A 21,046-nucleotide genomic window follows, 5' to 3' on the forward strand; every position below is an offset into this window, starting at 1 on the left:
GAGGAGGTGTGTGGAATGACGTCAGCAAAACAGTTGCTGCCAACTCCACTATATTTTTAGGCTACACATTTAGAGAAATTTAACATAGGCATAAATCAAATAGATTAGAGAAAGGTGAAAATGTGGGCTTTTTATACTTTCGTCAAGAGTTGAAATTACATCCTTATTGCTAGGTAAACTATTGCAGGCGGGAGGGAAAAACTGAAGAAGCCTTATGTACAGAAAATAAAAGATAGTATTATAGCGAAAGGCATGGAGGCCTTTCGCGCTAGTTTCGGTGTTCAATGCAGAGAATAACAGCGGAAGCATTCGTGGGTATATTTGGAAAGTTGGGTTGAATGGCTTTTGTTTTTAGGGAACGGTGGATTGGCCTAGACAAAGTTCTAGTCTAGAATGTGATATGTTTGCTGCCATGGAATGCATTACAAACGCTAGATTTAAGGAACGGCCGTTACAAATTTAGATAGAAGCGTGTGGCAATGCAAGAGGGAGGGGACACCTCACTATTATGAAAAACCTTGTGAAAATAGGTTCCGGCTAGTCAAACCATATGTTTACGAAAAGAAATACGTAAGGTGAAGAGCGTACTTGCAAAGGAACGGAACGTGCAGCAAGTGTCAAGTAAAGAACGGCGTGTGTAAGAATAAATGAAAGAAAACGACATGAATGATGTAGTTCTTACGCTGTTGTATAGGTAATAGAGCCATCGAGAAAAATGGATTTTGAAGCAGGGCTACCACTCACCCTTACCCCAAAGTGAGAAATGAATTTATTTGTGATAACCGCATTAAGTAACATTTTAGACGAGGGGGTGGGGAGGAATGAGTGATCCCAGAGACTTCGTTGGTTCCATCTGGTTGGTTCACTTGACTGATGGCGATGATGTTAAAAAATAATACAAAAATCGGCGCAGAGTAACGAATTCGAATACCCTGAAGTTCTTTCACCTATGCCAGAACCTTTCTCCTGCTTTACCCTACTCGGCTACACCGACACGTAACGTATGTACCTAGCAAATCTACAGCCAATGCCTCAGACGTCTTCCTGATTCCTTTGAGAATGACCGACATCTTCAGAGATTAGATTAAGATGGTACAAGGAAGCCGACCCAGTTCTGGATAAAGTCCTCAAGCCGTTCTCTGGATGTCTTGTTGTTTCGCCTTATCATCGAACTGGAGAGAAGGCGACCCACGCATCATCGGCCGCATCCCTACCTTCTTTTGCTTTATCACTCAAGTAGCCCTGCGCATGTCTTACGTTGCGGTGGTGCCTTAGCGATAATCTGATAGGGTCGCCAAATGCAGCGCCATCACCTCCACTGGAATGTCCCTACGACCGGTCTTCGCTCATCCAAGTCCGCAGGAGTGCCTACGCCGAGGCGCTGCTCCTAAACTGCTCGCCAGCTGAATCATTCAGCAACCTCCGCAGAAAGGTATGCGAAACGATTTTTCACGCACTCTGATTTTGCATACAGAGAGATTTTGCTTCGATGCTATGTCAGAAATTTAATCTGGACAGCAAGAACACCAATTATTACATTTCCGTGCGTGTGCTGACAAGGTGGTACCTTATTACTGAATTTTAAGTTAGACTAGTGGGTGGAGATTTAGGCGGCCATTTTCTAATTACTCCAGGTGATCCTTAAAACTGTAATAAAAGAACGATCATTTTTTTTACTTTCATGTAAAGGCAACTACCGTACCTCGGTAGGAGCAATTCTCTGCTGGAAGATCAGTTTTTTACGTTTATGAGTTTTTACGAGTGTTTCCCTTACAAAAATGGTCTATCGACAGCCTATAGACTACTTATAGACTCTATTGCCTTCCTATAGATTAAGCAAACAAGGGAAGGGGAATGAGGGGCTCGTTATAAATATGAGAGAAGCCAACAGCCACAGAAACCAAGGGGCACAGGGGATTTTTTTTAAAATTAATTTATTTATTTTGTGGTGTTGATCAATTCATAATATTACTGAATATGTTATCGCTTAAAGCTAATTGATTAGAAAAGCAGAAGAAAAAACAACCACATGCCGCCGGTGGGATCCGAACCCACGACCTCCGAATTACGCGTCCGGTGCTCTACCACTGAGCTACGGCGACGGCTGTCGAATCTTCTGCTTTCGGGGGTATTTATGTTTACAAATAACCTATCCTTGGGAGTGTTTACCAGCGCCACCCACGTTCATAAGCGGCGGACGTGGAACGTCCTGAGTTACCGCTGGTGTGACGTAGAACGTCATCGAACGGCGAGGGTGGAAGCTGTGTGAGAACCCTCTTATGCTTCCTATGGCGTCAAGGCTGCCAGAACCGAGGCCCTCGCTAAGCAATTAAGCAAACAAGGGAAGGGGAATGAGGGGCCCGTTATAAATATGAGAGAAGCCAACAGCCACAGAAACCAAGGGGCACAGGGGATTTTTTTTAATATTATGAATTGTTCAACACCACAAAATAAATAAATTAATTAAAAAAAATCCCCTGTGCCCCTTGGTTTCTGTGGCTGTTGGCTTCCTTCCTATAGATAGTTCTTCTTGACTATTTATAGTCTATAAACTGCCTATAGACAAACGTCTACTAAAGTGTGTGACCAAAAATTTATAGATTGTCTATAGACTGTCTACAGTATTTGTATTGCCTATAGTTAGTTTAGTTTATAGTCGTTTAACGTCCCAAAGTGACTCAGGCTATGAGGGACGCCGTCAATCCCAGATAGCGAGAAAACAAAGGTGGAGCTGCGCAGCAAGCAGTAAAGTCATTATTTTTACTTTAAACTGTACAGAAGGCCAAGTAGCCCTGCGCATACGTGACTTACTGCTAAAATGTTTTCATCAGAACGCGAGGACTAAGCCCACTTAAACCTTACATAATTTAAGATGAATAATGAAGTGCATGAAATAAATGCGTAAATTAACCTCTCGACCATTTCTTCGGTTCTGCTCTGTAGTACCAAAAAAAGAAACGACCTGCAGAAATTCGCTCTTTCTGACTGATCTTGTTCGGCAAGGGTCACTCTGGGATTTTTTTTTTCTTCCTGAGAAATACCAATCTCTTTGCCTTAGGCTGAGTTGTAGTATACACGTGGCAGGTCATTTCCTTCTCTCCATTTTGCCACCTGCCAACCGTGACTGGTGGCATTTGTATCTATTTACACGAATTAAAACAAATTTGCCAAATCAAAATAATTACAACTAATGATTATTTTAATTTTTGTTTACTATATACAGCGCACTAAATATGGTCCAAGGAGGAGAGGCAGAACCTAGAACAATGTAGTAGTAAAAGTGCGACGTTGAAAAAAAAAATCGCATTCCTTTTGACAAAGAAGGTAGAAAAAAATGAACAACGCATACTTATACAAGGCACCTTTACCTACGGCCTGTTGCAAAATAAGTACCATTAGCTCCGGCAAGCCAAGGTGAAGCAGGAGCTAATCAACTGACGAAAAAATATTATATCCACTTCACAAGGGGTAAAACTTTACAAATGCACTGCTTAACAGATTACAACTCGAATGAAAATGAATCCGCCTTTACTCAGTAACCTCTTTTTTGTCGTACCTTCTGTTTTTCAGGGCAGACATGACAACGATGGCACTGTGGCTCTTTCTGACAGGTGAGTTTTGCGTTTACGCATTTTTTTTTTGCTACAGTTGATATCCTGTGTATGAAACTTCTCGACCATTTTGAGAGCTGTTTTTGCATGAGTAACCAAGCTCGTCACATGACCAGTGGTGCGATATAGGACAGGGTCCGTAGGTGCACGGCTCACCTGATTATTGAACAGCCATAGACAGTACATATTTCTAAAGATCGAGCATACAAATATTTGTGACCATGCCAGCCTATACTTTCATAAAATAACATACAATTTACGGAGATGTCTCAGAGAATTTCTTATTTTCTCGTTTCACCTTGGTTCTCGATTCATCTACAGTTGCCTGCTGCATTATAAAGGCCAGTAGTAACAACAAATTATCCATGGAGAGCCTGAAATGCTTCAAAATACTGAAGTTTTATTGATGCCAAGGGTTGCTGAAAAATACACGAGCGTTACAGAATTCAAACGTGTCATCATTAACACAACCACAAGTGAATGGTGCTTCAGAAGAAATGATAAGGTTCGATGGAATTCGAAGTGGCTAAAATATGGGAAACGACGCAACAGTTTAGCACATAGTAGAGATAGCGTGAGAGGAGACCTCCGTAGCTGCTGTATACAGCCAGGCAGTTGCGTCGTGTCCCGCTTAGTAAGGCCCACTCCCGTCCCGTGTCTCGCTAGGCGGGGTAATCAAAAAGTAATCAGAAAGAAGCACACTCACTTTTGTTTAGCTTAAGTTACTGTTTTGATCATATCATTAAAAATCGTTTGAAAAGGTGGTACGTAAAAACGTCGGATTTCGTTCCTTTCTCTTTTCAGGATATAAATGCAGCTTGCGTTAGTTTTAAGCAAGTCCTTCGTGCACGACAGCTTTCGTCTCTTCAGAAACTGTTAAAAACGTTTTCAGCTTAGTTTACTAGGTGATTTTTTTTTGTTATGCCCTTTCACCTGTGAAATAATAATAATAAAAAACATTAGTGTTCCAGGATGCACACTGCACTTTAAGCAACAATGAACAATTGAGGGACACTATTGCTCCCGCGTCGATGTGCTGTTCATCTGAGTGGCAGAAAATAAACGAAAAGCTCCACGCGATGATCCAGTTCGGCTGGATAATAAACTATAAGCAGTGTTATTAAATTATTTTACCCAGTTGACGCAGCGGCAAGAGCAACATTTTCTCTTTAGTCACGATACTGCTGGTGTGGTTGTAGGTTAATAAAATGGGACACGTTACGCATTCCTAACGTCTTCGGTGCTATGTCATTGAAGGTTAATTACCATTGTTCAGAGTAAAGGAATGTTTTGTGCATTCTTACCTTGATGTGGAAAGGACGTTTACGAAGCTCCGTTGAAGTTTTCTAGGAATGCAGATTCGATGTTAAATATGGCAAGTAGCTTATAGTTGAGTACAGATGTTACCTGCTGACGTGAATATGAAAATGATGTTGTTGCATCATCAGAATTATGTCGGCATCTAACAAAGCATGTTCACGTGGGTGTAGGCTCTAGTTCGACGATAATATTTAGAACCTACTGGCAAGTCGTGCGCCGTTAGTACAGTTCTCTATAGCAATTGTTCGTTACTTAATGGCGGGGCATGTCTCAAGAATGAATTAGAAACGCAGATGGTTTAGAAACATCAGCAGAGACAATATATTAGCACGCTAGCAGAAGTTTCCTTCCCAAAGTTCTGATTTTATAAAGAAGACAGCTTCATACGCAACGGCCAACTTTGTAAAAAGGAAACCTGCTCTCTTGAATGCTGACTCCAGCAAATGTCTCCAGCGCACACCAAGCACTGTCGCTTGTGAAAAATGTCGCGGAAGCTGTGGCTCGCGTCTGCCTATATCGATTACCAGTACCGACCGGGGGCCGTATACTGCAAGCCTACTTTTTAATTTCCTTTTTTTTTTCGTCCCTTAATCAATGGCAGCAGCCACCGGCGGTTTCGTCCGGGCTGATAGCCGATAAGTGGTGTCATTCGGCAGCTGTTTAACCAAAGCAAGTTAACCAACGGCAAAGCGTCAATTGAAATGCAGAGGAAAAGGAGGCTTACAGAATAATTTGCAAAATAAAGTAAGGGAGGCTGTGGGAACGGTCGTTACAACATAAGGCTTCTAAGAACCATATTTTGTAAGATTTCGTTTCGTTTTTTTTTTTTTTTTGTTCTGGCATTGGTCGCGGCTTCCCGACGACATGGGCTTTGGCGGACGACGTCAGTGACGCAGGACAAAAGAAGAGAAAACGAAACATCGAAAATACGGCCTCAGAACATTTCATTCCCCGGGTTATGGATAGGGTGGAAGAGCTAATTTATTTATTTAGTCCTAATACCTCAGAGGCCTTCAGTAGAAGGTATTACGTAGGGAGAAAAGGTCAGACATGGCAAAAATACTAGAATGCAATATAAACCTAAAGATATGCCAAAATGCAACTGAAACATAACAATTAGTAAAGCTAGGGCTAACCTCAGTAGCTCAGTGGCTTTAGCTTTCGGCTGCTGATCCCAAGTTCATGGGTTCGAACCCGGAAATGGCGGCCGCATTTTAATGCAAGTGAAATACAAAAACGTCCGAGTGCGCTGCGACCTGAGTGCTCGTTAATGAACCCAAGGGGATGTAAATTAATTCGGAGCCCTCCATCACGTCGTCCCTCACAGCCCATGTGTCGCTTCGGGGCGTTAAACTTCATGATGTGAAAATAAACAAAGGTAAGAAATACAAGTTGTAAACAAAATAAAAATAACAGGAAAACTGCATGCGAATATCACTTCTTAAAGGTTCTTGAAACTGGTACTGTTCAGTTTAGTTACAATGTTAGAGGACATCAGGTTTTGGTAAATACTGATTCTAGGTGTAAATGAATTTGCTTAAAAAGAAGTTTAGGATGTAATACTTTTATTCTTGGAAACATGACCATAACATAAAAAAAATGCAGACGGTGAGACTAAGTCGTCATAAAGCAACGGAGGATGAGAAATTTGGTTAAACAGAAATAAGTAAGCAAGTTTACGTCCATAGGAAAGGTTACCTAAATCAGCACGAGATTTTAACACGATGGCGCTAATGGAACGTGATTACCACGAAAAAAAGAAGCAAACAGCATGGTTCTGCAAGGAGTCGATGCCACCTATGTTGTAATCTTGATCTGGGTCCGATATGGCTGAAGCCTTTTCAATTTTCGGTCAACAGGCTGGTATGAGCAAGTTTTCGTAAATGCTTAGGAGATTGTTGAAGGCTCCCTTTTAGGAGGACAACAAAGTGGTTAGCAGGTGCTAGAATTAGGTTAATATGGTAGTTACAGGTTAACTCGGACTGAAGACGAACTCCTGAGCATTTCCAAGTAGGAGCTATCTCAACTATTTTGCTATCACGAAAGTAAATAGTTCGGACGCGACAAGAAGTAGAGAAGAAAATGAGCGAGCTTTGTTTCAGATTTATTTGAAATCTTCAGCCACGATGAACATGAAGTGGTGATCGAATAGAGATCAGTTTGTAAAGATTGACGGACAATGTCACTAGTAACGTTACAGTATACTACAGAGTCGTCGGAAGATATTATAATCGGAGACAAAACACGATTGCATTAATTATTAATAAATGTTAGAGCAAGAGATCAAGCTCACTCTTCTTTGGAACGTCAGACGTGTCTTGGGAAATTCAAGAGTTAGAATCGTTACCGGACATGAACTGAACGCGAGATGAGAGGAAGTCTTTAATCGATGCTAGAAAGTGAGTATAAATAGTGAGGTGCGTTAACTTGTCCAGAAGTTTATGGTGAAGAACGCGGTGAACTGCCTTGGAAAAGTCAAGAAAGAAAGCATGAGCTTGTACCCCGCGTCTATTGAAGTAAGTCGTTAGTGAATTCAGCGAGCTGTTACATGAGAGTCCCTAATGGAAAACGTGTTAAGGACTCAAATATAATGTTGTAATCTTCAGCATAAGGAATAATTTCAGTATGGTTGACGTGTTCAAAGATATTATAGATGGTGCAAGTCAGTGCAATGGGTCGATAGATGAGGGGGTCGCAGTGGTCAGCACAAGCCAGCCATCAGGAATTAAACCAGATTATAAGGACTGACGGAATTTATTGGATGCACTGGGGTGGGTTTTAGGGGAGAGTGGAGATTTTCACCTTTTCCTTGCCTGGGTGGTAGTCCTCATTCCAACACACCATTGGCGGTAGCCGCTGCCCGCGCTCTTTGAACCAGCGCCCTCTGGGACTCCAGGTCCAAGCAAGAGGAGAGGGTCGCCTCCTAGCCCTCTCCCGTTGGCTGATTTATTCTCTTTATTCCCTGATTGTTCTTGCAGGCCCATACCATATTATATGCGTGCGCCCACGTTTCAGAAAACTTGCAGTGCCCCGAAAAAGTCGGATTTATGTGCTTTAGAATTGCGGGGCTTAGAAACGACCCCGTTCGCAGCCTTCTAAGGTGTCGTTCCTCAGTTCTGCCCAGGAAAAAAAAAACTGCGGATAATACTTGATAAATACTCTGAGACGTGCGTTCTGAGTACCTTGTGTTTCCTCTTTCGGCACGCACAGTAGTAGCGGCTGTATCCCGAGGGACGAGTGGCCAGCAGCTTGCCTTCTGGGACGCCAACAGCTACGTTGACCAGATAATCCAGGCGCAGCTGGGGGCGCACAGTGCGCGCCTAGACCCGCTCCAGGTGGCGCCGTTCGCGCTGCACAACAGCCACGACAAGCAGTACGGGCCCGTGCGGTTCCACGTTTCGAACATAGCGGGCCTCAGCCGGCTGGCCCGCGTGCAGAGGGGAGACCAGTGCGCCAGTGCCACCGACGACTTCCCAGACGGCGCCAACGTCACCTGCCACATCCGCTTCGAGGCCATTAAGGTGAGAGCACACTCAGCATGGTGATGAGCGCTGTCAAACGGAAATTTGGAGGTGAAAAAACGCAGGAAAGACGCAGTGATTGTAGCACCCTCGGTGGCCAGGTGAACCGTGCCGGGAGGGAAGGAAGGATGGAGGGAGTGAAAAACTGCAGAGAGAAAAACGCGTCGTAGTTGATAGCACCGGTTTAATTTGGACCTTCAATGTGCATTGACACCGCACATCAAATGGGCATTGCAGTGCGGACGCCGGGATTCGATCCCGCTACATCGTACTGTGCAGCCGCACGCCAATAGCCACTGAGCCACCGCGGAGCGTAACAGAACTGCCCCATAACACTAAAAAGAGCAATGGGATAGTGAGAGTGCACACATTTCGCGATGATTTACATTGTCTTTCTGACTGTAGCAGAATATCGGCCTTTAGCTCCAGCTATCTCCCCACGAACAGCTTGTCAAAGCACAAAAAGAACTTCCGTGCATGCTTTGAACCCTGATACACTGTTGTGATAATTGAGCAGGGTTGCCAGGCGACGCCGAAAGGAACGGCGACGTGGTGCGAACTCACGTGGACCGCTAGCCTCTACTCGTAATTTGTCTGTTACACTCTCATTGAACACGGTGCGCTCGAGTCAGCGGGATGCTGAAATTTTTAACGCAGAGGCGTCGAATACAGAAGCATCCTTACTGCAGCACCTGACATGCGCAGTTAGAAGCTAGTCTTGGGGGCCTAATGAGTCTCGCAAATTACTTCGGCCTGCCAAAGAGACGCCGAGTCTCAGTCGCCGGATGTGGCAGAGAGACAACTACCGCGCGAACTCCTCGGCGTCGGAAGACCCAGCGCCGTTCGACGTTTCGCTCAGTGTGGTCATGAACCTCGGAACTTGAGATAAGAGGCTCCGTCAAAGCATCTTTTCGTGTGTGAAACAGTGACTCCTTCGCATTTGCAATGGCCATGCGTATACCGTCTCCGCTATGCTAACATGACAAATATAGCATGAAGACTGAAGGGTGAGCATGGCTACGGGACGTATTTTAGAAATTCGGCGAAAAAACCACGAAATTCTACCTCGAGCGCCAACTAGTAGCATGTTCTCTTTCACCTTGCATAAAGACGACTGATCAGTTGTAAGCTCGCACACGCTACACATTTTTTAAACCCATGAGGTACGTGCCCAACTATTCTGCACGAAATAATTTTTGAACGGGAATGAGTTTATGAACGCAATTTTTGTTATACATTATAAGATTTCACTATAACAATATATCCGCATATCTCCCCTCAAGAGGGTTGCATTTTTTTGCTATCAACGTTTTTGCAATTGTCAAAAGCGTTCCTCATTGGTTTTCTGTGGCAGCCTTAACTGTTTGATGCGAGCGATGGAACCTTAGAAGAAAGATTTTACTACACATAGGAAGAATGGACAATTTCCTTCAATATTTCCATAACATTGCATTAAAATTTTCGAATATTCAGAATTTTTATCCGAGAATGTTGGACATGATAGACGTTAGCTCATGGTTCAGTATAGTATACTGCTAAAAGCTACGCAGGTTTTCATCGTCATATTGTCGCGCTGTGCTCGAATCCCAGATACGAAAGAAGCCTTACGCGCAGGGCTATAGAGTGATACTCGCTTAACTGCCCACGCAGGTGTACTTGGACAGCCTCCTGACCCGCGATGGCGAAGAGGTGTTGGAGGTCAAAGCCAACGTGACCTTTCGGGATGTCGTGGCGCGACTAGATGTGCGCTTCGCGCCTTGGCACGACCCGGTGGCCAACCTCACTGTGGGCGCCACCTTTAGCAACCTGCGCTCGTCCTTCGATGGCCTCAGTGAGACTCCGCAGACGCAGAAGCTCATCTGGGGCTACGAGAAGGCAGCCAAGGACCTCGTCGCTCACGCCATCACTGTTGACCTTAGCGAGGCCTTGACCAAAGCCGCTTCCGAGGTGCTCTTTCCTTGTTGCCACGCTAGGAGGTAAACAGCAAATGCTATCGTAAGCGACTGGGTGCCTAATGCAAGTAACCACCACAAGCGCTAACCTGCATAAAGTGGAACTGTGAACATTCAAAGAACATCAACTTTTGTAGAGTTTGATGGCTCTGTCTACTCCACTCCTGCCTGATCGCAGCGTTTGGCTGCCAGCTCTCCTTAGTGCTCCAAATGATGAACATTTTGAATTAATAATTTGTGTTCATCAATAGATATAACTATTTCTGCACTTGGAGAAGAAAAGGGCACAATTACAGACAGGCACAGGACCAAGCATGGTGTCAGTCCTCTGGTGTACGATAAAATGATTTAGTATTTTTTTTGTGATCTTCAAATTATCATACTGTCTCCACCAGCACTGGTGCACTTTCATTATTGGTGCACTAGTCTGTGCACGCGAACGTAGATAAAAGAGCAGTTGTTTTGCCTTATCCACATGACAGTCCGAAGCTCGCATCATGTGGCTTCGTGACAAAGAATACTGTGAAGATTCTCTGGCTTAAAGGAGAATAGAAACGAAATTTTTGTTCGCGTATTTTCTTCTTTCAAATGATGCTTTGGATGTTAGTATACATGAATCACCCCCTTGTATTCGACAATGACAACTAAATAATTCATGATTGAATTTCTCCTTGATGCTATTTCGATTTCGTTGTCATCTGCCGAACGAGGCTGTGACGTGTAGTTGGTGTTTGGTCACATGAAGCATGAAAAAAAATAGCAGCCTAACTGCTGATACCTCGTTTATTGTCATTGAAGCTCTTGAAACAGGCTGTCTTAAGTGTTGTAATGAATTAAACCTACTTATCAGGGATTATATTTTAGTTTTTTTTTCGTGGCTCACGTGACCTAAGCACCTACTAAACATCACAACCATCTTTCGGTTGTAAAAACCGAAATCGAATAAAAAGCATCAAGAAAAAAAGACGAAACGCCTAGTGAAGAATCGAGACCTGCTTTAATGCCATACCTGCATAAAGACTCACATAACGTTAAAAAGGTAGCCATGAAATACGGTGTTAAGGTAGTCTTTTCTGCGCCCACCAAACTGTCGCCGCTTTGTTCACGTATCTCTAAAATTAGCACAAAAAAGAAATGTAATGTCAAACACCAGAGCATGTTCACCAAATGCACAACCGATGTTTTTTACTCGCTCTCATTGTCCTGTGGCAAGGCCTACATAGGTAGCAGACAGACATAGCAGACAGAGACTAGCACGTCTGTTCCGTGTCATCCATTTTTAGAAGACAGCGGCTGCTTCTAGCCAAAGAATTTCGACAAATGCGCCGAGTTTTTATTAACTTTCGTAAGGGCTGTACAGGTTAGGTAAGGTACACGGCACGTTAGGTTCGGTGCATACGCGTACGCGCAGATGGGACCATCACCGGAAAATAACACAAACAAAACAAATTAGCGAAACCCCTAATGGATATTGTCAGCTAGAACTTCACGCCACATCACGCTTAAAACTTCGAAAAGTACAAGTGTCTCGAGAGACGTAGTTACACAAGGACAAGCAAAAAAAAAAAAAGAAAAGAAAACAGCTGCAGAGCCCGAGAAAAGGAACTCGGGGAAGTCCTTCGCATGGAACTGATCAATTTACCCGGGAGTAACTGTTCTCGAGAAGCGGGCTACAAAACTCCCTCTCGTATGAAGAAGCCCCAGAGTTTGGTGAACAAAAAGGAAATAACAACACTACACCGTCAAGCTTTACGACTACTAACCTGAACTATTTTTTGTTATCTGGTCTTCGTAACACACCAGAGTTTCCCGGACTCGATCTTGCTGCTTCGTTCCTGGGAGAACATCAATCAAATGTCTTCTATTTTGGCAGCTTTCGTGCAGTATCTTGAGTTATATTTTACGCCCTTTGGAATCTCTAGATAAAGCCACAGCTCAGAAGTTAGTGAACCGTAAAGCACCTATACAACCGGGTGCAGGAAATAGACCGGATCGTTGGTTCCTTCTTTAAGCTTTTTTTAATCTCTGCAAAAAAGGCCGAGCAGCAAACTGAGGTAAAAGAAAAGAGAATTGTGTTTTGAGCTTCCATGCTTTTTGCTCACTGGCGTGGAGTTCCTGGAGTTCACCTCGAGAAATTCTTCATCCATAGTAAGGGATACCATTAATTCCGGTATACAGCTCACGGACTTTCATGTTTAAAGTTATAAATTTGGTCTTTGCTGACTATACAGCATTTTTTTATCAGTTTCATCCATATAGCTTGAAAAGATGAACATGATTGTATGTAGCAGGTGCGGTACCAGTATACGTACATACCGGTGTGGACATGCCGGTATGCGGACATACAGGTGCGGACATACCAGTGCGGACATACCGGTGCGGACATTCCGAGGGTGGGCTCTTTAGCGGAAATTACGGTAAGGGTAAAGTTCCATCCGCGAGGAAATGTCATGCGCGCCATGAAGAACAGGTTAAGAATTACAAGAGTCCTGTTCTTGTATGAAAAGAGACGGCACCTACAGAAAAACAGTTTAAAGCTGGGGTTTTATTCTGTCTGCCCTGGATGCGTGTCTCGCATACCTGCATTACGATTCAATGCACGATGAACCAACCAGCCAAGCCCTTCACGTGGTGTACTGAAAGAGAGAGTCGGGACGCACTTTGTGTCCTAAATATTGTCTCTAATATTTTCCACTCGCGAACCAATGGTAGCGATGCAAACTCGAGAATAATTATCAGGGGCAAGCTATACACATACCCTGATTACTGAAGATTCAGAACGGTCGACCGTGAAAGACGATAAGATATATTCATTTGTTTGCTTGATTTAAGGAATTTAAAGTCCCAAAGCGACTTAAGCTATGAGGGGTACTGTAATAGAGGGCTGCGGACAATTTCGACCACCTGAGGTTCTTTAACATTTCCTCACATTGCTCAGTACTCGGGTCTCTAACATTTTGCTTCCATCGAAATGCGACCGCCATGGCCGGGATCGAACCCGCGTATTAAGGTCAGCCGCCGAGCCTTATAACCATGGCTGAAATATGTTGTGTCCATGCAGTGGCCCGAGCACTACCCCAGCTTCATTGACGTTCAACAAACTCTTCGGTCAAATGTTCTGCTCTAAAGCTCAATAGCTGGCCTCTCGCCAGAAGCGTTTGCAAACCTTGGTTGACAAAGGAATGACTAAATTGCCACGAGGGTGGCGACAGAGCCACGAGCGGCCCCGGTATTGAAATTGGCACTAATCCGGCTCACAGAAAATGTACGGCGTTTAGTAATGACGCCAGATTTCGCCAGTAGCCCAATTAGCGGCAACATTTATGAGAGGACGATTTCCACGCTCACCACACTGTGGGGCCTTTCGCAAATCATTTCGCGAGCAGCTACTTGCACCAGCGCTGCTCAGCCAGCTTTCGGTGTTTAGACAGCCTTCGTTTCAGCAGAGAACTTCCTTGCAGTATGAGCTAATGTGAGAAGATGGCAGCGCGTGAAGAAGATATCGGGTTTCCGATATCTGGGTTTGACTTCTTGACGCAAGCGTACTAGCGCACTGCGTCTGCTTCCTTTACACCAAATCCGTCATTCGTCTGCATGATCAACAACAAAATATAATGGCAAGAAAGGATCGCTAAAAATTCCAAAAAACAACCTATGCATCCAGCAAAAAAAAAAAAGAGCGCTGTTTTCTCGCGTCAAGTCTGCAGAAGGCAGCAATCGGAGCGCGCGAAAATCTATCGTTCGCGCTCGGGGCATCACCGACTTGCCCTGTAATGACAGGCTGTCAAAACCGGCAGTTGTTGCGCATAGAGAGCGGAGAGAATACTGCTTTTGTTGTGAAAAGAAGGCGAAGAGCCGTTGTAATTACTACAGCTGCCACTCAGAACGACACGAACGCAATAGCTGATAGCCGTATAGAAGCAGACGTGTTGGAAGCGATGGCGTTGCAGCGTGCCTAAGTGCTAGTTCCAGCAGACGATCACATAGAGTGCTTGCTGGCGCAAATGATGAAATTTAGTGATAGTTTGAGCGACACAAGATATTTTGGGAGAGGTAATGAATTTTGATTAAGCGCTGCTTACTAATTGTTATTCTTTATTTTGTTGTCGAGCGGGAAGCGCTGAGGCGTTAGTTACGCTTCGAAGCCTATCGTACAGGTACCGTGCAAGTTCGACTTTATAGTTTATAGTTTAGTTTGATAGATTATGGTTCACTACCATGCCAACATCACGCCTGCAGTGCAAGTTGTCACTGACAGCGGCACGCTTTCCAGCACAAATGGGGACTCCGCGGAATAAAGAAAAGCAAAATAAGATTAATTGGATGGTAGAAAAGGTTGGCTTGGTTTTGGTTTATGGGGTTTAACGTCCCAAAGCGACTCAGGCTATGCGAGAGGCCGTAATGAAGGGCTCCGGAAATTTCGACCACCTGGGGTTCTTTAACGTGCACTGACATCGCGCAGCACACGGGCCTCTACAATTTCGCCTTCAGTGCTCGAAGGCAAGCGGCGTTTCTTATAATCGGATGTTATCGCTGCAACTGACACTGTTAACGTCGACAAAGTTACATAAATGTTTTTGTCATTTGGGTTGAAGTGATGCATCCTTCGATGCGTTGTGGCCATGGCTTCTGTTCCCTGTTTTATTTTCCGAGCAAAATACACGGGCGTTCAGAATATGTTTGTGTGAAGCGCGTTATGTTGTTTTAACTCCGTCGACGCAACACGGAGCGAAAATTGCATTTGCGAAGATGAATTTACTGCATTACGAATACATGTTAATGATGATGATGGTGAATTGTGGCGCAATGCAGCTTTTTGCCAAGGAGCGCCAAGAACACGTTTTTTTCTTTACTAAAGGTGGGGTCAGATACTTATATCTTAAGCATTTCACCCCACATAAGCCGAGTACCAGTCCAGGGGAAAACCTGTACTCATTGTATCCGCGGTGGATAGCCTGCGGAACTAGGGATCGAGCCTTGTACCCCCCGCATGCGAGGCGGATTCTCATACCACTAGGCCACAAAGCAGCTTGCTCTAACGATTCGGAAGATGAAAAGAGGACAAGAAAGAAGACAGAACTCTAGAACGTGAATGAAAATCGAAATACCTAATAATGGAACATAGGGATGGAATTTTGCAAAGTGTGAGGCACGGACCGTGGATGGCTTTGTCACGGCAGGGTTCACAAGTAGTATGAAAAAATAAAAGGATGTCTTGAGGTTTTACAGTACGTTTCACCCTGTGGCTTGTCTGCCTGAATAGTATTTTGACTTTGTGCCTAGCCCAAGATGTTTCATAGAATAGCTAGCCGCTTTTACTTGCCTCAATTTGTCTTTTTCTGAGGGCGTATGCCGCTATTTTCACCAAGGTCACGCTGGACAAGAATGTAAGGTTGTGACGACGTGCCTTTAAGTGGAATGAACCCAAATTTCAGAACAAGCAATGGAAACGAGAGAAATTTATTAAAGGCACATGAATTGAAGTTGGGAAGGCAGCATGCGAATTTATTCACGTGACTTGTAGTAGAAAGACCTCCCAACACGCTGTTTCGCCAGAAAAAAAAAAGCAATAAATTTTGCAGCTTAAACTGCATGTGTGTAACAAGGCGGAGCGCGAACAGCGCGACCCTGACCGCGGCGTTCATATTCGGTGTATTCGGTCGTCGTAATCGCTCGATCGCGGCCGGACTCGAGCGGTGGCGAAGCGCGCTGCTCGATAGGCCTAGTAGATCAGGACGGCCATAGATGGCGCAGCCGGTACCGTCGGTGCAGATTCTTTGCGTTGGAGTAAGTTGTTCAAGGACCCGCGGGGCTTCAGTGCACAACGCGTCTAGCTTGATTTTGGGAAGCGAGCGAGGATGGCAGTATGTGAAACTTTTACCGGTGGCTACAACCAGTTACACACGTGTCAGAAGGCACGTATAATAGAATGTCACGTGACCACCATAATCGCGGCCGTACATCGCCGTGCTCAGCGGATAGTCAAGACCAAGCTTCTGCTCGTGGCGGCGAGGAAAGAAGACTATTTTATTTTGCTTCACTAGGTATATATGACGTGCATAGGCAATAAAAGATCATGAAACGCCTGCGGCCGCCTATTGACTTCTGCCCATTGCGACAGCGCTGCGCCTATGAGGGGTCTCCCAGTACATCCGCTTTTTATGGCATACATGGCAACATCGCTACCAATTTACAAACTCTAACTACTTTTGTGAGAAACCAGCCCAAGCATTTCGCGAACAACACTGCCGACCACAGAACAACGGGAAAAATTTACTTTTCATTCATCGTTCCCAAACCTAACCTAACCAGTTTCTTCGTTGCTTTTCCGGACCTTGTCGCGGTTTGGTCCCCGGGCATCAACGTGTTCGTATTCTCTTCCGCAGTCGCAGTAAAAGAGCTTTGACTAAGAGAAACCAATTCGACGGGACAAAATTCTTTCCCGCTGACGGGAAAACCATAAAAAGCGACGTTGAGATCCTTTCTTGGCAGGCGATTGAGCATCCTCCGATGCCTCCGAAACCAAGTATGATATTGGATTTGAAGGAGTCTTTACAACTTTGAGCCTCTACGTTAAGGTCTGTTACCGAAACTAGATCTCCAGGCTTCAACTTAGAAAAAGTTCCGACTCGATGGCGTTGGTTAGAGTACCACGTCTGTTATCATGTAGAGAGGCCTTTTTTGCTGCTGCGCATTTCTGGATGTCTTGTCCTGAGTTTTGAAGTTGCGGTAGTATGGACACTTGTGTCCGGATGCGCCCGTCAGCTGTTTTTAAGGTTTCTGCCCAAGGTGTTCCACCATCTGTACCACCGTTTAAATCTCTCTGTCGCCTTGAGGACGCCCCGTGTTGACGACAGGAGGCGCTAATTCGGTGTGTCGCGGCAGAGAATCTGCAATCACCAGGTATGGGCGCTTCCTAATCATGCACAAGTCAATCCTGACTTTGTTACCAGGCAAAACGTGGAAACGAGGTGCTTTACTGCGTGTTAAGAACATATTTAGCAGTATTTCGCCTCTCGTGTTAGCTGAGAACTTGGTCCTCCAGGTCACCATACTGAACACGTAGCAATTTCTCAGTAATTCTTGCAGTTTCTCAGCACCTCGAAATACCTTGTTAACCGTCGCGCAGCTGCAGCAATACCTCAGCGCTCAGTGGCTGAAGCACAAATTGTTCCTCCGATCAAGAAACCATCAACTGTAGTAACAAACTCTCGATCTCGCCAGTCGGGCACATGAAGCAGGGCATGTTTTGTTTTCTGGGCCATCATCTTTTTGAATCGTTGAGGCTTTTGAAGAAAGGAAGCTTCAAAAAGTAAGAGCGCCAGAGTCAGATCGTCCGTTCGGTAAAATATACTATAAGCGAGGCATATTGAGCGTAATTTCGTTCCTTTCATCTCATCAAAAAATATTGTCATTTCGACCTCAGAAGAAGCTGCGGAGCACAGCGCTTTTTTTTTGTTTCGTGCATGTCGTCTTTTGTGTCGGCCAGCCTATCTTTTACAGAGGGATATACTGGCGACAGGCAATCAAGCGCTGTCCGTCGGGAGCTGGCTAGACCTTGGTCCAGTGAAGACAGGCTCACGAGGGCAGGCATACTTACTATTAACCACGGCTATGCAGAGCGTGCATTCTTCCGCCAAACGTAGCTTTGATCTTATATAGCATCGCCTTACTTTGCTTTTTCATGTCTTCCCGGACGGTCTCTGTCCTTATCAAAGAGCCAGTGGACAAGGCCAATAAGCCAGTCTCACTCCATCACCCGACTTCTTGCGCTTGGCTGGTGATGCGGCCCTCCGGGAGTCAGCCTGGACTCAACACACGATCTCGCCTCAGCTGCCACGGACCCCGACGTCGAAATGAAGACTGAAGTGATCCGCAGACAAAGAACCCCGCCGGGAATACGTCCGCGGCCATCACCACTAAATGCCTTCCGCATCGGACCCCCGTGGACGGCCTGTGGCTTTACCCCTGATTTACGTCCCCGAAGGCTTACTCGATCCCACTCTTGTGCCGCATCCTTCGGACGCCGCCAATAATTTTTCTTTATCCCATATTGTTTCTTCGGTTCCAGCATCGCTAAGGTCATACTCCTGGCCCGCCTGGCTTTCTTTGTTGGGTGCACAGAGCGCGCCATGGTCCATGAAAGGGCACGCTATAGAAGAGGCCATTGTCCCTGTAATCGTTTACAGATACTTAAGTACTTAGTATTTTCACCGCAGTTAGCGCAGCACAAGGTTGATTTGAGATCAATGGGTGAGGCCTTTGACTTGCAGTAAACGCGACTGGGCTTATTATTATGATGATGATAATACTATTTCCGTAGTGAACTCACTGGGTGGCCCATTCACAAGCATCAGTCAGTGCTATGACAGTTTTGCCTCCGGTTCTCTCCTTCAAGCTGACATGCTGGAAGATATGCGCGTGACGTCATCCTTCAGTTGGCCGTAATGAGAACCACGAAGTGCGCCTTCCAGCATTGGATTAGGCTGCCACAAAAGTTTGAAACCTTAATCTTACACATCAGCTGCAGGCTAGGTATATTATAGCACTTAGGTTCTGTGCATGAGCCGAGTGCTGGGTGAGGTATGCTGTAGATTTCTTTTCTCACAGGAGGCAAGCGGGAGGCTTCTGGTTTGGGCATCCTTTGCGTGCACTTCCGTTGCCTAGGACTGGTAAGAAAAAGTACCAGTGAACCGTGCAACCCGTCCATGACGTTCTACTCTTGCAGCTGCAGTCGGCATCTTCTGTGAGTGCGTGTAGGAAAAAAGAGCTCTGGTGACAGGATACTCAGGGTGGTAAAATTAGGTATTACGCTAGAGGACTGCAGTTGGGCTATGGACTATGGTTTATGTAAGTCACTGCTGTAGCTGTCGCAGGAAGTTGGTTGCATGATTTCATCTGATTGACTTCCATACCTTTCATTATCCTGTAGAATTTCAGCTATTACCAGCGCTGGCAAGCGGGAGCCTTCACGCTCTTTTGCTAATGAAACCACCTGTACCTTTTTATTTTGTTTCGATGCAAAAGGGTAAATTTTTGGAATGAAATAAAAAAAACAAGTAATTTGGAGTTCGGACTTTAGCTGGTTCTTATGCCATGGCTAAAGGTTCTGTTTTGAGAACATAGGGAGCGAGATATACAGGATCTTACGTTTTTTGCATGAAACCTTTGGTTGGAAACTTTGCGGACTTCTAACACATGGCCTCCGAGGGCGAATCAGTGGCTGCGGCGTTCATGTGGTGAGGACTAGGTCGGGCGTTCGACACCAAGCTATGGTGGTCACGGTTCGACTAATGCGAGATGGAACGCCAGGTAGCTAAAATAATGCGGACGATTGCATTGCTACGCTTCTCACATCGAAGGTGAAGCTTTAGTCTTAAGAGCTGGTTGATTATTTTCTCCTGATTGGGGCAGCTGAACGTTTCAAACTGGATTAGCGGTTATTGAAACGAGTCGTCGACGGGACCGTGTTGCCGTTGCCCTGTGAGCCAAACGAATACTGTTGGAATGCAGCGTTACAAATTGCTCAGAGAGTGTAACTTTGTTCTTCGTAAAATTGAAAATTACCACAATGAGGCGAAATTATTCAAAAGTATTCCACGCTGCTGAAATGTTTGTGGCTTTTCTTCGTGTGCCGTTTCTGAGCGCTGGCGTCACGAGCTTGTTGTTTAGTATGGTGCACGAGCACTGCATGCGTCTGCAATTCCGCTTTTGAAGCCGCCAAAAAGCTTTGGCGTCGATCGCGTTCGTAACGTGTCAAGGCATCGCAAGGAATCTGCAGAAACGTTCATATTACCTTCTGAGAACTGACGCTTGTTCACGGACAATAAGGTAAGCTTCTTGCGGACTTCTTGCCTGCACGATAGGTTGTGACTTCACCGAACGCTGACTTTTTAGAGTGTCTTAAATTTTCTGTTCCTCCCCTTTCTCTTTCATTTCTTTTATCCCCTCACTCCTTTCCCCCCGTGTAGGGTAGAAAACCGATTATTATTCAGGTTAATCTCCCTGCCTTTCCTCTTCTACCCCCTCCTCCTATGAAGCCCACGTCCCCGCGCTGGCATCGACGTTTACGCAGTAGCCGAAGTTTGCGCTGGGTAGGACGGACATCATCAAAAAAGGCATTGTTTTTTACCGCGTTGGTTGCTCCTTACTCGTTCATCAAAAATGTGGCGTCCGCATAGCGCCTGTTGGGCATCCACAAGTAAGAATGCATTTTACACACACGAGCCCATCTCCTCCGATTAGTGGCACCTCCCGAATACGAGCCGGATGAGCTAACCTATAGGCCCCCGCTGCTACGGCCTTGTGGTTACACAATTAGCTGATCTTAGCTCTCTCCTCTGTTTCGCGCCCTTGTTGTCGGCGTTCGAGAGCAAACCGCATGGCACTTGCGGGTAAAACAGCACCTTCGAGCATCCATCATTAAAAATGCACCCTCGAGACTCTGTGCCTGCTCTTCATATTGTGTTCTTCGCCCTGAGTGCGTTCTCCCCCACGTAACAATGTTACGGTAAAACATTTAGTTGGCAGTCTGGTGGTTCGGAACTTGGATTAAATTCTTGGTGCTTAATGATTTTTTCCGCCGGTATATACATCGTAAACGACGAACGGATCATATACTGGCTAATAGTACACATTTTCA

The 21,046-nt window shown here is 45.2% G+C and overlaps 1 protein-coding gene across 1 annotated transcript; it reads left to right on the top strand.

The window, feature by feature from the left end:
* Positions 1–1,248: 1,248 nt before the first annotated feature.
* Positions 1,249–19,877, top strand: LOC149371335 (uncharacterized). The gene is made up of 5 exons (XM_089565353.1): positions 1,249–1,432; positions 3,571–3,611; positions 8,142–8,452; positions 10,103–10,428; positions 18,123–19,877. Exons 2-5 carry the CDS (start codon positions 3,578–3,580, stop codon positions 18,142–18,144), a joined length of 693 nt encoding a protein of 230 aa, XP_089421479.1. The 5' UTR covers positions 1,249–1,432; positions 3,571–3,577; the 3' UTR covers positions 18,145–19,877.
* The last annotated feature ends 1,169 nt before the right edge of the window (positions 19,878–21,046 follow it).

This window comes from Amblyomma mixtum, chromosome 1 (genome assembly GCF_055824585.1).
Source record: "Amblyomma mixtum isolate Tamu chromosome 1, ASM5582458v1, whole genome shotgun sequence".
NCBI lineage: Eukaryota > Metazoa > Arthropoda > Arachnida > Ixodida > Ixodidae > Amblyomma > Amblyomma mixtum.